The following is a 16,864-nucleotide window of genomic DNA, read 5'->3' on the forward strand; positions in this document are numbered from 1 at the left end:
TCCCCCTCAGAGAGTTCTATGGAATGGCTTCCTTCAGGCATGCTTCCGAATTCCAGAGCCCCATGGGGATCAGTGCTACTAGCCTTCTCCGCCAACATCTGGCAAGCTTGCAATGGTTTGCAGCAGCTTACTCAACAGATTTACAAGACATCCTCAACATGCCAAATGATTAATAATGAGCAGGTTATCATACTGCACACTCCTCTGACAGGCAGGTATGTGTGCCTATATTGTATTTCACCTCCTATTGCTATACTGTGAAATTAACCTCTTGGGAGATGGCCCAGAATGTTAGGCTCAGCCAGCCCCTGTCATTCTTCCATGTTTTGTTTATTTATACACATATATTTTATTTATCAGTTTTTTCCATCACCTTGTAATTTCAGTACGACATCAAATTATTCATGACAAAATTATGCACATTGATTTGAACCATTTGCAAATAATAGAATGCTTGCACTGAATTTTCTTCCATGCAAACATCTTGACTAATTAGTCAGTAAACAGACCGTTTCATGAAAGAGACTGGATGAACTCATGAACTATACATTATGATTAGATTGTTAAATGAACAAGCAAAATAAATTCACTGTGCTAAAAGAATTATTTCTTTGTTTGTTATTCCATGTTAAATGTATTAGTCTTCTCTCCATGGATCCCCTACTGCTCCAATGCCATTCTCCGGACTGAGTTTCCAGCTCTTTCAAAGTTGTTCTCCAGCCAGTCACCAGGAGGTTTTCAGAAGTGGGCCAATGGGCTGCAATGACTCACAGCTCTCCCTCTAAGCTGGAAACTATTTGACCTCCAAACAAGATCAGAACGTGGTGTTCTGACTGCAATGTTCAATGTTCTGTCTTTGATTATGGGAATCTGTTTATTATTGATGTTTACTTTGAGAGATAACGGCATGGTGGTAATGCCACTGGACAAGTCATTCCGACACCCTAGGCCACTGCTTTAGGAAGTGTGCTCAAATCCCACCATGGCAGTTGGTGGAATTTCATTTTAATTCTTTAAAAAATCTGGAACGGAAAGTTACTCTTAGTACTTGTGATCATGAAATTATCATCGATTGTCATAAAAAGTCTGCCATATTAATGCATCAGGGAAGGAAATGTGCCATTTAATAAGAATGGCCTAGTAAGCCAATCAGTTCAAGGGTAAATAGGATGGGAAACAAATGCTGGCGCTGCCAGTAACACTCAAATCTCACCAAATATTATGCAAGTTGATCGAGAAAAGATGTTAAAACAATATCTGCAGTGGACTGTAGCGGTTCAAGAAGGCAGCTCACCACCACTTTCTCAAAGACAACTCTGGGTGTGCAATAAATACTGGCTAGCCAGCAATGCTCACACCCCACAAATGAATCTAAAAAACAAGAGTTGTCGTAATGGATGATTTTAAATTCCTCAATATAGACTGGGACTCCCTTAGTTCCAAGGATTTAGAAGGGGAAGAATTTGTTAGGTGCATCCAAGAGGGTTCCTTCAAACAAAATACACAGTTCAACTAGGAAAGTGGTCTGTACTATACCTTGTCTTGGGTAATGCGCCTGGCCAGGTGATTGAAGTTTCAATGGGAGAGCATTTTGGGAACAGTGGTCATAATTCTAAAAACTTTAAGACAGTTAGGGATAAGAATAAGACTAGTCCTCAGGTGAAGTGTTAAATTGAGGGAAGACTATTTACAACAGTATTAGGCAAGAGATGAAGAAATTGGATTGGGGGCAGCTATTTGAGGGTAAATCCACATCTGACATGTGACAGTTTTTTGAAAACCAAAGGATCAGGATCAGAATGTTCCTATAAGGATGAACAAAAATAATGGCAAGATTCGGGAATCTTGGATGACAACAGATATTGAGCCAAAAAGGAAAAGGAAGCATATATAGGGTTTAGGAAACTTAAACCAAAGAAGACTTTTGAGAAGCATAAAGAAAGGAGAAAAGATATGAAACAAGACGACATTAGTGGAGGGCTAGAAGGGACCATGAAATATCCTTGGCCAATGAGATTAAGGAGAATCACAAGGTATTTTAAACATGCATTTGGAGCAAGAGGTAGCTTAAGAAAAAAGGAAGGAATTTATGTGTGGAGTCAGAAAAAGTGGGTGAAATTCTTAACAAGTACTTTGCATTGGTATTCACTTAGGAATGGCCTGCTTCCACACTGGAGGTATTCTATAAAAGGACACGGATGATGGGAAGATTAGGGAGGGGTATGTTGATATTAAGGAGGAGGTGTTGGGTGCCATGAAAATTATTAAGGTACATAAGTGCCCTCAGCCTCTATCTTAGGATATAGAAAGAGGCAAGTGATGAGATTACTTGGGGCCTTGACAGACATCTTTGTATCTTCTTTAGTCATAGTTGAGCTCCCCAAACACTGTTGTCTCATTGTTTAAGAAGGGCAACAGGGATAATCCAGGGAATGATCAGCCTGTGACCCTTTAGAAGTGGTAAGAAAATTATAGGAGAAGATTCTTAGGGATAGGAATTACTCGCATTTGAAGAACAATGGACTTGATAGTCAGTATGGGTTTATGTGGAGGAGATCTTGTCTCACAAAACTGATTGAAGTTTTTTGAGGAAGTGGTGAAGGTGACTGATGAGGATTGGACTGTGAATGTTGTCTACACGGACTTTACTAAAGCAGTTGGCAAGGGTCTTCATAGTAGGCTGGTGCAAAAGATTAAGTCAGGTCGGATCCACAGTGAGTTGGGTACAAAATTGACTTGCTCATAGAAGACAGAGGGTAGTTGCAGAGAGATGTTTTTCTGACGGGCTAATCACCACAACCAATGATGGTATTTGAAGGGTTGGTGCAGACTCGATCAGCTGAATGGCCTCCTTCTGCACTGCAGGGATTCTGTGATTATGGTATGGTCTTTCAATTGTTCAAACTGGTACTCATTCCCTTGCATCATGCCTTTTGCCTTCCTAATTTCTTGTTGAACCTGCATGCTAAATTTACACTGTGCCTTTTATATGGATACCTATGTCTCTCTGAACATCAAAGTTCCCCTTCTTTGACCAGTGATGGGAAATCCTTGAGCAACTCCCCATCTATCCTGAGGACTATGAAATGAATGTTCAGTCTCTTGTCATATAATTAACTGATTGTTTTTTCACTTTATCGTCATCTTACTGATGTCGTAACCATTAAAGTAATAACGTTAGAAACAAGAGTTGAAATTATTACTGGATTGTAATTATTTTGTTTTGGGAATTAAGGATCATGTCAGCAATTACGCTTCATAAAATAAGTAGCTGTTCATTAATTATTATGCTCTTCACACTGCCTACATTTTGTATGTGTCCAGGAGCTTCAATCATGATAAGATTCTATGTAGTGCTTTTGAAAGGGGTTTCAGCTGTGTAGTTCACAAAACTAATTAGACACAAATTTGCATGATTTGTTAAGGGAAGGTGGTTGACCAAGAGCAACAGATGGGGGAAGGAATTAGTTTTTGCAAATTTCCTCATGGCCTCAATCATAACTTTGACAGAAGATCCATACAAAGCCCATGGTAAAACATCACTGGTGATGCTGATGACTTCTTCCAGGGATTCACAATTGCAGACAGCTGAAATTCACTATTGAGAACTTTACATTTGTAAACTTTGCATTAATTAAAAGTCTGGTTGGCATCAGACAGACATGAATATCAGAGAACACAAAGCACATTGCAATACATAGAAGATGGCTGCCCCCATCTTCAATTGTCATGTTTTTGCACTGGGTAGAGTTCAGAGAACTGAATCAAGCATGAATCTGGGACTCTAAGTTATGAGTGAAAGCCTACAGAAAACTTCGAATTTTTAATTTTCCTTTTTTCCTTTATAACATCAAATCAAAAGTAATTACTTCCAAAGTGTAAAAGATGCTACAGAATTGGAAGTCTTACTTTCTTTGATTTCTTTGAGCGTAAGATTGAAATAAGCTTTGATTTAATTTTTCAAAACATTGAATGTCATGGGTAATTTGGATATATGCAGATTACTTCAATAATTCTGCAAGTTTAGAATTATGGGGGAACACAAGTACAAAATTAGTAAGGGAATGGTTTCCTTAGAAAATTCAATAGAGAAAAGAGAACAAATTTCAACCAGCATACTAATGTTACCAAAATACAAAGATCAGTCTTTGATGTCAACACAACCCAAGAAGAACTAAGGTAATTTGAAAAGAAACCCCTCAAAGGGGGTCAGGTGCCTGGTAGTACTGAAGGAAAAAAGGCACATTTTACTGAAGCTTGTCCACTTGTGCTGATCAGGACAATTCATTAAAAATACCAGTGCAGAGGGAAATCCAGATTTATGTTGCATGAGGAGAATTCTGAAGGGTTGGCAGGTGGACTGTGATTGTTAGAGGCATTGTGACAGAGGATGCATAGATTAGCTGATGACTGACAGTTAATTAACAAGCTTTGGTTAAACTTTAAAGGAGATCATTTGGCCCAAGTTGACACACCCCATACACTCTAATATAAAAGCCAAGTTAGCCAGCTGGCACAGTGAATGTGGACATTTAACAAACACAAGGATAGGCCTTCATACTGTCATGGAGAATGAGAGCTGCAATTGAGCTGGGATTTGAAGATAAGTTGCAATCTCCCCAGACCCAGGCTAACAGGCCCTAACAAGGGAGGGTGAAGATACAGGGTGAAGACAGGAGGGGTCAGTCAGCCGATTAGCATGGGACACATTGTGTTTGGGGGCTTCAGATTGTCACAGGGTACCCAGAAAAGAGGCACGCTCTCCCCCTCCTCTCTGCCTCATCAGTTCATGGACTAGATGCATGGTGCTGGCTTCCCCGCCATGTTTAACATCCCACTTTGAATGAGCATTATAGGCCTCAATTGGCCACAGGTGAGTTACTCAAGGATTTTTCATCACTGGTTAAAATTGCAACAGGGCATCTGGAATTGTACCACTGGCGCGATACCCAATTTTCTGATCACCCCTTTCATGTCATTCTGCCCTATGAAGGGCTGAGAGGTTCAGGACCCTGTCAATTGTGATTCCCTTTACTGAGTATGTTGCTATATTTTCAGGGTGTGCTAGGTGTAATGAAGACAAATTGTCCCTATTAGCAGCATGAATAATATGGGGCTTGTTGGTAGTTACAGGTTTGAAATAAGCAAAACATCATCTTCAAACTTAAATGTGCTGTTAAAGGGTCACTGTACACTTTTCAGTAAAAGATGCATCTTACAGTAGAGTCTACTTGCCAACCCTTCATTACATAGAGTCAAAAAGCAACTAAAAATAATCTGAGAACTAGTTCTTTGGCAACGAGTGAATAAAGAGTTCTGAGGCCGGACAAATTGATTGTTTGCAAACAGTGCCAGTAATGTACAAATATGAACTGACATAAAGGAAAAATTAATACAATCTAGGTCTAGAAAGTGAACATAAACAAAAAAAAATTACCTTCAGCCCAGAGATTTACAAAGTTTAACTATCTGCAACATATGATTTTGCAAACAATGATACCTATATGTGCCAATGAGGTTTAAAAACTGATTCAAGCAACATGCTCAAAGCCAGCAGGACACTGCAGTAGTATTGATGGTGCTATGTACTCACCACAATATCCTGGATGAGAAAGATGTCAGCTCCATTTGTAAGAAGTCTACTGGGAATCATAATTTGCACAGCAAGTTCTGGTGCACCGCTTGGGCCCATGTTTATAACCTGTCATTCAATAATAAATGGAAAAAAAGAACATTATTAACCCTGCTTGATTCAAACTCTTATGGGTATCAACAGTTGCTCGATTCCCAAGCATAGCACTCTCCAGTCTACTGACACAACATAGAATATTTATGGCTCTCATTTTAATGTGGAATTCTATAAAAGAATAATTGATAATCCAGAGATCCTTTTTAATGAATGGGAGTTATATGCTGTGCAGACGTAATTTCTAGAGATAGGCCTCATGATCATTGCTGGTAACACCAGCCTCAAGATGTGGCCTTATTTGTCTCATTGTGACTTCCTTCTTGCATGGAACTAGTTTATGTTTCAAAGATTTACTTTTCCATGTTTATCCTTTCTATAATCATCACGAGTTGAAAGCTCGAAAAGAGAAACAAAGGCAGTGCAAGAAGTGGTGAAGTCAGACTTAATGGCAGCTTCAATTCTAATTATGGAAAACCTCAGTAAACATTTAATCACAATTTGATTTGCAGAGTAATTCTTCTCATTTCATAGGCGATAGCACAAGTCCATTTAATCCCAACATAGAAAGAATCGTAATAGAAGCATTCCACTGTCACCAGCAAAGGTGGAACTATTTTAGCATAATTTTAATCAAAAAATTCAACCATGAATTCAGTGAAGCAAACATTTGAACTGCTAGTTATTGCGAGGCCCTTTATGGTTTGTTCGGACAGAGACTTTAAAAATCTTTTGCTTCATATATTTTTCAAACCACATGAATCCAATAAAGAGTTTTAAACTCTTAACACCAAAACAAAACTAAAAGTGGAAACAGAGGAAATAGATTAAACCCACTCATTTTTATTACTTGAATATGTTCAGAATATGTCTCAGTTCTGACAGGAAGACCTGATAACTTTATAATGCACCATTACACAACCAAGTGCATAAATGTACAGCTTTAAGTGTTCTACAAGTGCCAAGTTTCAAAAATAGCATCAATGTAAAATAAAGCCTCAGTAAAACATTCTCTTGACATCTTTAGGGATAAAGTGATTTGTAAAAATTCCAAATTTCAGTAGAATGCTGGACAATAACTCCTCCCCTACTATCATACCTTCCCCATTATGGGAAGGAGCACGATCAGAATGAGATAAATAAAAGCTGTCAATGGGGCCAAACAGGCATAGAATTGGGTTGGAATGTGTTTGCGAGCACTAAATGCATTTTCCCAAAGGGGTTGTTTATGATGAAAGGAATGCTTGTAGAAGAGAGCTTTATGTCCCCAGCCAAGAACTTGCACTATCCCAGAGGTACAAAAAGGGACTGAGTTTAATTAAAATAATGCTGAATGCTCTGAATGTTCAGGTCTTGGCAGCATTCAGACAAAACGAGAGTTCTATTCAGTTACATAGAACAAACTGCAGTGAGTCTCCCTACAAGTCAGGTCCACACAACCTGTGTTCTCTTAGAGATCAAAGATACACTATTAAAATGATTGAAATAAACATACTGCTTTGAAGTAGTATACAGTGAGAATATCAAGCTTTTTAGTTTAGGGTCTGAAACTGTTCTATAAATAAATACATTAGATTACTTTAACTCCTACAACACATTGAATAAATCACTGAATTAGAACGACCATTTTCTAAACCTTGTCAATTTGAACTGTTGATATTTACAACAGAAAAGGCTACTTTTTGGCCCATCCAGCTCCATATTGGAGCTAGTCAAAAGTGACTTATTGCTCAACTCTCTCCCAGAGCTCTGAATTTTCCTCAGCGTCTGTAAATTGTCAACCTTTTCCCTAAAGGAAGCAAATAATCTCCCATCAACCATTCCCTGTGACAGAGCATTCTGAGCTCCAACAATGTTTCACATAAATACTTTTCTCTAATCATCACCGCTCATTCTGTGAAGAATAGTTTGACCAGATCTAGTCACAGTGGGGAGGCAGGGGGTTGAGTTTCAACTCCAAAGATGTGATGAATCCATGGAGATTGGAGGAGTGGAGTATTTGCTTAACGTTTCTTGGTGATCTACCTAAAAACACTGGCAGATCAGACACCTGATAGGCAGGGATAGGAAATAAGTGATAGGACACTGTACCAAGCTGTGGGATTAAATCCTGCAGTCACTGAAGTAGCAAATGAAGACAGAAGGAAGCCTGAAAATATATACTGCAAATTTTCCTCAAGATACCTAGAGAAACCCTTCCTGGCCCCAAAAGGCAGCCTAAACAACTTTTTTAAAGCGAAGCTTTCTGGGCCACAGTTTCTGATTCACAATCTATGTCTCAGCATGCCTTGGAAAAGTCATCAATGTTCCTCCACTGAGATCTCTAATTCAAACCGCTGATCAGGTTCCAGGTACAGTAATGGAGTTGGACTGTAAATTTAATGAAGGCTCCTGTCCTTTGAGTGGGTCACATGCTTGCCATTACAAAACAGCAAGTTAAAATTGGAACACAACCAGAGGACTGCTTGACTAAAAGGGCAAATTTCCCATTATTTTAGCCTTCAACTCGCCTACCTCACTGGCTCAACTCTCAATAAGCAGGAGATAAGAATTAAAATCAGGGCCATTGATCCACTATTCAAATTGTCTTAACAATTAATATTCTCAAATAGATCTCCTCTTGGTCTTCTTAACTCCAACAGAAGCACTGTCAGCATCTCTGGTCTCATCTCAACACAATGGATTTCCACCAATCATAGGAGTCTTCAGTAAATCTAGAAACACCTGAGGAGTGAGGGATGCCAAGCACAGTCCTTTGTAGCTCAATCTCATAATCTCTGATTAGACAGTTCAGTGAATAGTTCAATTCAAGAGCATCCCAAATCCAATCCACCAATCTGCTGGCGTAAACCTCAAATCATAGGAGAACTGGGGTGCAGAAGGAGGCAATTTGTTTATTAAGTCTGCACCAGCTCTCTGAGCATTGAGGGTTACTGCCAAACATCGGCCTTTTATACTGTGACCCTGCACATTAATTCTATTTAAATAGACATCTAATACCTTTCTGAATAGCTCAATTGAATCTGCATCCACCAAACCTCCAGGCAGTGTATTCCAAACCACAATCACTATGTGTGAAAACCAATTTCTCTCCCCTTGCACTTGTTTTTTTTTAACGCAAAACATTTTTAAAGTGCACTTTCTGGTCCTTGATTCTCTTAAAAGAGTGAACAGCTTCCCCCTATCTACTCTCTCCAGATTATTCATGATTTTGGAAAGTTTCTATCAGATCTCCTCATGGTCTTCTCTCTAGAAACAGTCCCGATTTCTCCAACCTACCCTTATAACTGAAGTTTCGAATCCTTAAAACCAAATACTAATAATTTCCAAAATGTAAACAAAAAACTGAGAGCTGCAAATGGAAACACAAAATGAAATAAGTTATTTAAACTCATTAAATGTACAGCACCTAAACTTCCCCACCAGCGTTTTAAAATCTATTCACAAGAAATTAAATCCATTAACTGACATCTTGCAAATGAAGTTATCAAACTAGTGATCACTAACTGGTGTTTGTTCCTAACCTTTCGATTTTGGGTATATTCAGATATGTGCATGGGAAGCCGGGGATTCCCATCACATCATCTGCTTCTTGGTGGATGAGAAGCAGGTTGGCATTTTGGACGTGGACCCTTCCTGAGAGCAGTGCACTGGAGAGTTAGGTGTTCCTGGGTTATTCCTCTGTTTGGATGCTGGTAGGTTTCTTGTGAACATTGGCTACTGACATCAGTTGCTGTAGCTTCAAATCAGCTGACTTAGCACAGACCAGAGACTGAATCGGTTACTATTTGATAAATGCACATGGAACTGAGTAACCAGCTGACAACATTCTGTTGCTCTTACAGGGTACCAATATGTTTGTCAAATGCTGCAGGGCTTTGGAGTGTGGGTCAGAAAGAGGCGTTCAATCTATGTTCAATGATATCTGTGAATCTCTTGTCAGCATTTCAAGATTATGAAACTGCCTCAGAATAGGGTAGATTTTACTATTTCAGATGCCTGCTGAAATGGGAGCAAATATTTCAGCTTCAAGTAAAGGATTTGCTATAAACCCACATAATTTTTAACACTTGTTAAGGTTACATAGACCAAAATGATATTCTGGCAGAACATTTGTGCAACTACAAGATAGACCACTTTAAAATAATTGCTACTGAAAAGAGATTAATAGTGGCAAGAATAAATCACCTGAAATGTCAAATTAAAAGGTTGAAAAAGGCAGGACATGTCCTCCAATTGAATAAACTTTGATGCATCCACTGAATCACCATAAATAAAGGAAGTTGGGGAAATCGACCTATTTTAAAAAGAAACAAAGAGTTATCAACTGATAGTACTTTGTCCAACAGATTGAACATCAGGAATGACCAAAAGGTTGTGTTGAATTTGTTAACTAGCACCAGCATTATTCTTAAACATCTTCCTACAGGGTTAAGTAATTTTTAGTCTTGAGTTTCAAATTAATGGAACATTTCTCAGAGGCAACATTTAGGATTGAAGAACAAAACAGCACCTGATTGTTTAACTGAATTTATCATAAAGTCCAAAATCTCAATGTCATTTTATTCAATCCACTGATAATAGAATAAATTTAAAAGTGACATATGAATGTTATATATCGTTGATTAAAATGTAACAACTTGCACTTATTTCACAAAATGTTTCTGAATAGCCAAGATCTTTTTCATAGGTTGGGGAGTCCAAAACTAGAGACCACAATTTAAGGTGACAGGGGAAAGACTTAAAAGGATTCTGTTTGTAATGCAGAGGGTGGTGAGTATTTGGAATGAGCTGCCAGAGGAAGTGGTGGAGGCAGGTACAATTACAATATATAAACGGCATCTGGATGGGTAAATAAATAGTTGGGTTAGAGGGATATGAACCAAGTGCTGGCAAAATACTGGCTAGGTCAGCTTGAGAAGTATGGTCAGCACGGATGAGTTGTACTGAAGGGTCTGATTCCGTGCATATGACTCTGTGACTTGGCACAGTATTGGAAGAGCAACAAAAACTTATCTTGGAGAGAAAGCTTCAAAGGTGTGATTAAAGACTTGGGAATATGTTCCAGAGAATGAGGTCTGGGTAGTAATTAAGTTTAGCCATGAATACAGGGACATAAACAGATGTGGGGTGCACAAGAAGCTGGAGTTAGGTGAGTTTTTTGGGGGTTTTGTTTTGTACCTGATCAGCTAACTGGTAGGACGTATCATCAGTTTGTTACAGAAACCACCCAATTGTCATTTCCAAGAACAATTTTTTTATAACAAGTATTACGACTGAACAACAACCAGAAAATCAATTCTTATTTTTGTGTTGATCAAAGGGAGCACTGGAAGTCCTACCCTGTCACTTCCCAAAAAACCATATACAGTCTAATGTCATGGCCACCTTTCTACAATGTAATGCTTGGAGTATCCAAAGGGTTAATTACTAAACAAGATGTTTCTATTCCAGAGAGTTGCAGTAACTTCAAAGTTGCAGATTTCTAAATTGGCACTTGAGAAATGAGTCAGGAGTCAGTGAACCCATTACTAATAAATTATCAACTTTGACATAACAGTGGGCGTTTCCCTACACAAAAAGCACAAAGAGGAAGTCATCTGACAACAGTGAAGGTCTGTAACATCCTTTGGAAACTGTACACAAAGACAAAGTTTGATATGTACTTCCAGTTCTTCCTGTATCGGGTATTATCAAGAGATCTGTCTTTTTCTTTACAGTGTAACTCTTTCCCCTCTCCAATTGGTGTTCTTGTCTGATCAGGTTTCCCTGCACTCCCATTACCCCATTACCCTGTACTCAATTCTCACAACTCATGGATTACAATCAGTTCCATTATAGTGGCTTTATCTTCCATTGCTATCTAATGTATAAGATTTCCGAATTAGAATCCCCCTCTACTTTGTTCATAACTTTATTAGTAACTGTTACCCTCTCTTTTATATCTTCTACTCCACTTTAATGTTGCACACAGAAAAGCATGTGCAAATTTTATGCTGTAAGTGTCACATTGGGAGAGGAAAGTAAATCATTGTGCTGTGGTTATGCCTGCTACCTTCTGATCTCCAGTCTGAGGCCTCCCTTTAGAGCCCCTTTTTCAATATCCCTGTTTTTTGATCCTCAACCATCCTTAGCAGCAGCCTAAATTTGATCTTTTAACAAAAACTTTAATGGAATGTTGCTTTTGTTTGTTCAGCCAGTATTCATTGCCCTTCCCTAATTTCTCAGAGGGCAGTTCAGAGTCAACAATGTCACCGCTGGTCTGGAGTCATATGTAGACTGGACCAGGTAAGGATGGCAGGTTTTCTTTCCAAGGGGAAGGTGAGGACTGCAGATGCTGGAGATTAGAGTTGAGAGTGATGCTGAAAAAGCACATGTCACGCAGCATCCAAGGAGCAGGAGAATCGATGTTTCGGGCAAGAGCCCTTTATCAGGAATGCCCGAAACGTCGATTGTCCTGCCCCTGGGATGCTGCCTGACCTGCTGCGCTTTTCCAGCGCCTCACTCTCGACTCAGGCTCCTATTCCTGCCATTACTGAACCAGATGGCTTTTCATGACAATCGAACGTGATTACATGATTACTGTTGGCGCAGCTTTCTAACTCCAGATTTTTACTGAATTCAAATTTGAATCCCACCATCTACCTTGGTGGGATTCAAACCCAAGTCACCTGAACATCAGCCTGGGCGTCTGGATTGCCAGCTCAGTCACAATTCCATTAGGCCGCTGTCTCCCCGTCTCTACTCTTTGCTGACGGGCTGCTTTCATCATTCCAGCTGGATGCTGAGCAAGTCCAAGATCCAACATCAGCAGCCAACAAGCCGCTTGGCCCCTCCATACGCTTCAGGATTCAGGTGCAATGATTCATCTGTGCACCCCCACTCCACCACTCCCCCCACATCAAAAGATGTGGGCAACTGAATTTCTACTCTACAGTCTTATCTATTACAAATTACATTCCAGAATATTCACTTCAAATCTTGCCATTACGCTGGTCAAATTTACCCTGTAATGGCTGTGTCCACTTCATGTTTCAAAGGCATTGTAAGGATGAGGGTGTTATCAAACAGAGATTCATTACGCTCAACATTTCCACTGCAAAATAAAAAGAAACAACATTTATTTCAGAGGCTGCTTCAACAATGTATAAAAAAAGTTAGACATTTCAAACTGCTGTATCAGAAACAACGTGCAATTAAATAATTGTAATGATGTACTTTGATATCAAATAATGGTGCGATGGGGCAAATTCCTGAGTTTATACAATATCAGCACAAAGCTTGAAAATAGCTTGACTTTTCCTGCTGCTCGTGTTTGACTTGTAGAAATCAATTGCGAACCAGCTGCTCCGTTCAACATTTCTGAACAGCATGTTCAAATGTTGCGATCATTTGATATTTTTGTAGACAAGTAATGATGTCCCACTGGGTTAGAAAGGAAATTTAAGGCAACGGGAGAACTTCAGATGCAATGCAATATTATCGCAAACAGATTAGAAACACTCTGTTGGCATGAAGCTCTCAAGGTCATGATGAATGGATAAAAAATTAAAATGCTGTTTAGCCCAGGAGAATTACATCCCACTGTAGGAGGCACAAAGGTTCTCTTTGTCATGTATCACAGCAAAAGGAGGAATAAAATCCTGACATTTCAGCTTAGCACGTTGCAGGTGACAGGATATTTCAATAAAATTATATGCTAAATTTGAAATAAAAATAATCGTATAACAGGTCAATTTATTTTAAAAATGGGATCATTTAAAAAGAAATGAAGGTTAATGCAGGCCTGAAATCAGTGGAGTGCCACAAGGATCGGTGCTGGGTCCTCTACTTTTTGTAATTTATATAAATGATTTGGATGTGAGCATAAGAGGTATCGTTAGTAAATTTGCAGATGACACCAAAATTGGAGGTGTAGTGGACAGCGAAGAAGGTTACCTCAGATTACAACAGGATCTTGACCAGATGGGCCAATGGGCTGAGAAGTGGCAGATGGAGTTCAATTCAGATAAATGTGAGGTGCTGCATTTTGGAAAGCAAATCTTAGCAGAACTTATACACTTAATGGTAGAGTCCTAGGGAGTGTTGCTGGACAAAGAGACCTTGGAGTGCAGGATCATAGCTCCTTGAAAGTAGAGTTGCAGGTAGACAAGGTAGTGAAGAAGGCGCTTGGTATGCTTTCCTTTATTGGACTGAGTATTGAGTACAGGGATTGGGAGGTCATGCTGTGGCTATACAGGACATTGGTTAGGCCACTGTTGGAACATTACATGCAATTCTGGTCTCCTTCCTATAGGAAGGATGTTGTGAAACTTGTAAGGTTCAGAAAAGATTTATAAGAATGTGGTCAGGGTTGTGGGATTTGAGCTATAGGGAGAGGCTGAATAGGCTAGGGCTGTTTTCCCTGGAGCGTTGGAGGCTGAGGGGTGACCTTAGAGAGGTTTATAAAATGATGAGGGGCTTGCATAGGATAAATAGACAAAGTCTTTTCTCTGGGGTAGGGGAGTCCAGAACTAGAGGGCATAGGTTTAGGGTGAGAGGGGAAATATATAAAAGAGACATATGGGGCAACCTTTTCATGCAGAGGGTAGTACGTGTATGGAATGAGCTGCCAGAGGTAATGGTAGAGGCTGGTACAATTGCAACATTTAAAAGGCATCTGGATGGTATATGAATGGGAAGGGTTTGAAGTAATATGGGCCAGGTGCTGGCAGGTGGGACTAGGTTGGGTGGGGATATCTGGTTGGCATGGATGAGTTGGACCAAAAGATCTGTTTCCATGCTGTACATCTCTATGACTCTATGACTCTAATGTTTTAGAAACAGGGACTTCATTAGAATTGGAAACTGAAAGCTAAGTAGGCTATCTAGAGGAACTGAACTAAAAAGGAGACGGAAAATAAGAGGTACTCGCTTGAGATTTTTATTGAAAAGCCAAGAGGTAATAACTGGTGGAAGCTGTATCAATCAACTTGAAGGAAAGAATCGGAGTCTTGCTCTCTGGAGAGGTCAAGCCCCAGTTTTTGTTCTGAGCTGGGCGTGCAGAAATGACAGAACTTGCCAATCTGCAAATCTGACTTTTTTAAATGGCTACCTCAACTTCCAATATTTGGTACTGAGAGTGACGGTGAGGCAGGGGAGCGAAGACAAGCCAGGATGACCTGAACAGGAAGCCCACGATAAAGGCTGGATCGATGAAAAGCTGCTTGGGTGCCTGGCAGCCTCTGCCATATTGTTCAGAATTTATAAATAAGGGCTAAAATATAGAATATCTCTTCTGCCCTCACCTCCTTTATTCCTCATGCTCTATCTATGCCAAATTATGTCGTGTAGGCAAACAGGACAGCCAGAAACACACTTTCCAAGCCACATAATGCCAGTTATCAAATCCCCATTGAACCCATACCCACCACATCACCCCTGGCTCTTTATATCCTCTATACCAATGTAGAGTCAACTCATAGTGAAAGTGAGGACTGTAGATGCTGGAGATTAGAGGCAAGAGTGTGGTGCTGGAAAAGCACATCAGGTCAGGCAGCATCCAAGGAGCAAGAAAATCAATGTTTCAGGCAAAAGCCCTTCATCAGGAATAAGGATGTGAACTGAGGGGTGGTGAGATAAATGGGAGAGGGGGTGGGGCTGGGGGGGAAGGTAGCTGAGAGTGCAATAGGTGGATGGAGGTGGGAGTAATGGTGACAGGTCAGAGAGGAGGTTGGAGCAGATCAGTGGGAAGGAAGATGGACAGGTAGGACAGGTCATGAGGGTAGTGTCTAGTTTGAAGGTTGGAACAGGGATAAGGTGAGGAGAGGGGAAATGAGGAAACTGGTTAAATCAACATTGATGCTGTGTGGTTGGAAGGTCCTGAGGTGGAAGACGAGGCATGACAAGGGAGTGACAATGGTGGAAACCCAGGACCTGCATGTCCTCTGCAGAGTGGGAGGGGGAGTGGGAGGGGGAGTTGAAGTGTTCGGCCACGGGGCAGTGGGGTTGGTTGGTGTGGGTGTACCAGAGATGTTCTCTGAAGCAATCTGCAAGTAGGCATTCTGTCTCCCCAATGCAGAGGAGACTGTATCAGGAGCAATGGATGCAATAAATGACATGTGTGGAAGTGCAGGTGAAATTTTGATGGATGTGGGAGGCTCCGTTGGGACCTGGACGGAGGTGAGGGGGGAGGTGTGGGTGCAGGTTTTGCAATTCCTGCAGTGGCAGGGGCTGATGCCAGGAGAGGAGGGTTGGTGGGTGGCGTGGACCTGACAAGGACAGACCCCCCCCCCCCCCGTCCTCACCTTCCCCTCATCTACATTGGGGAGACAGGATGCCTACTTGCAGATTGCTTCAGAGAACATCTTCAGGATTCCCACCCCAACCAACCCCACCTCCCCATGGCCGAAAACTTCAACTCCCCCTCCCATTCCGCCAAGGACATGCAGGTCCTGGGCCTCCTCCATTGCCACTCCTTAACTACCTGACACCTGAAGGAAGAATGCCTCATCCTCCGCATCGGGATCCTCCAACCCCATGGTATCAATGTGGGTTTCACCAGTTTCCTCATCCCCCTTCCCCCCACCTTATCCCAGTTCCAACCTTCCAACTTGGAACTGCTCTCATGACTTGTCTTACCTGTCCACATTCCTTCCTACCTATCCGCTCCACCCTCCTATCCGACCTATCACCTTTACCCCCACCTCCACCTACCTATTGCGCTCTCGGCTACCTTCCCCCCAGTCCCACCCCCCTCCCATTTATCTCACCACTCCCTCGGTTACAGCCTCATTCTTGATGAAGGGCTTTAGCCCGAAACATCAATTCTCCTGCTCCTCGGATGCTGCTTGACCTGCTGTGCTTTTCCAGCACCACACTCTCGACACGAGAGTCCACTCATGCCAACTCACCTATACCCTTTAACTGATCTCTTATTCAGCAGGACCCAGACACAGGTGAGAAAAAAAAATCAGTTCTATTCAATAAAGTATATTATTTACTTCATTGTATTGAGCATAAAACTTCCATTCATAAAAACATATTACTATATTTAAATTCACTCGCCTTAATAGAGCCTTGTAAAATGAACAATTCATTCACATGAAAAATATTGGAATTCATGGTGACACATCAAAGACTTGAAAACCACTTTGTTGGTGTCAATTAAATGATGATAATAATGGCAACTATGGTGAT

At 40.7% G+C, this 16,864-nt stretch overlaps 1 protein-coding gene across 2 annotated transcripts in view; it reads right to left on the minus strand.

Moving 5' to 3' along the window:
* Positions 1–16,864, minus strand: part of itga9 (integrin, alpha 9) — a 371,784-nt gene that overhangs the window by 58,522 nt on the left and 296,398 nt on the right. For both annotated transcript variants that reach the window (XM_043688825.1, XM_043688826.1), the window contains 3 exons: positions 12,693–12,782; positions 9,875–9,983; positions 5,594–5,701 (listed from right to left, as the gene is read on the minus strand). In XM_043688825.1, coding sequence (XP_043544760.1) covers positions 5,594–5,701; positions 9,875–9,983; positions 12,693–12,782 — 307 coding nt within the window. The remainder of the gene's footprint in view (positions 1–5,593; positions 5,702–9,874; positions 9,984–12,692; positions 12,783–16,864) is intronic.

Source organism: Chiloscyllium plagiosum, chromosome 4 (assembly GCF_004010195.1).
Source record: "Chiloscyllium plagiosum isolate BGI_BamShark_2017 chromosome 4, ASM401019v2, whole genome shotgun sequence".
Classification (NCBI taxonomy): domain Eukaryota; kingdom Metazoa; phylum Chordata; class Chondrichthyes; order Orectolobiformes; family Hemiscylliidae; genus Chiloscyllium; species Chiloscyllium plagiosum.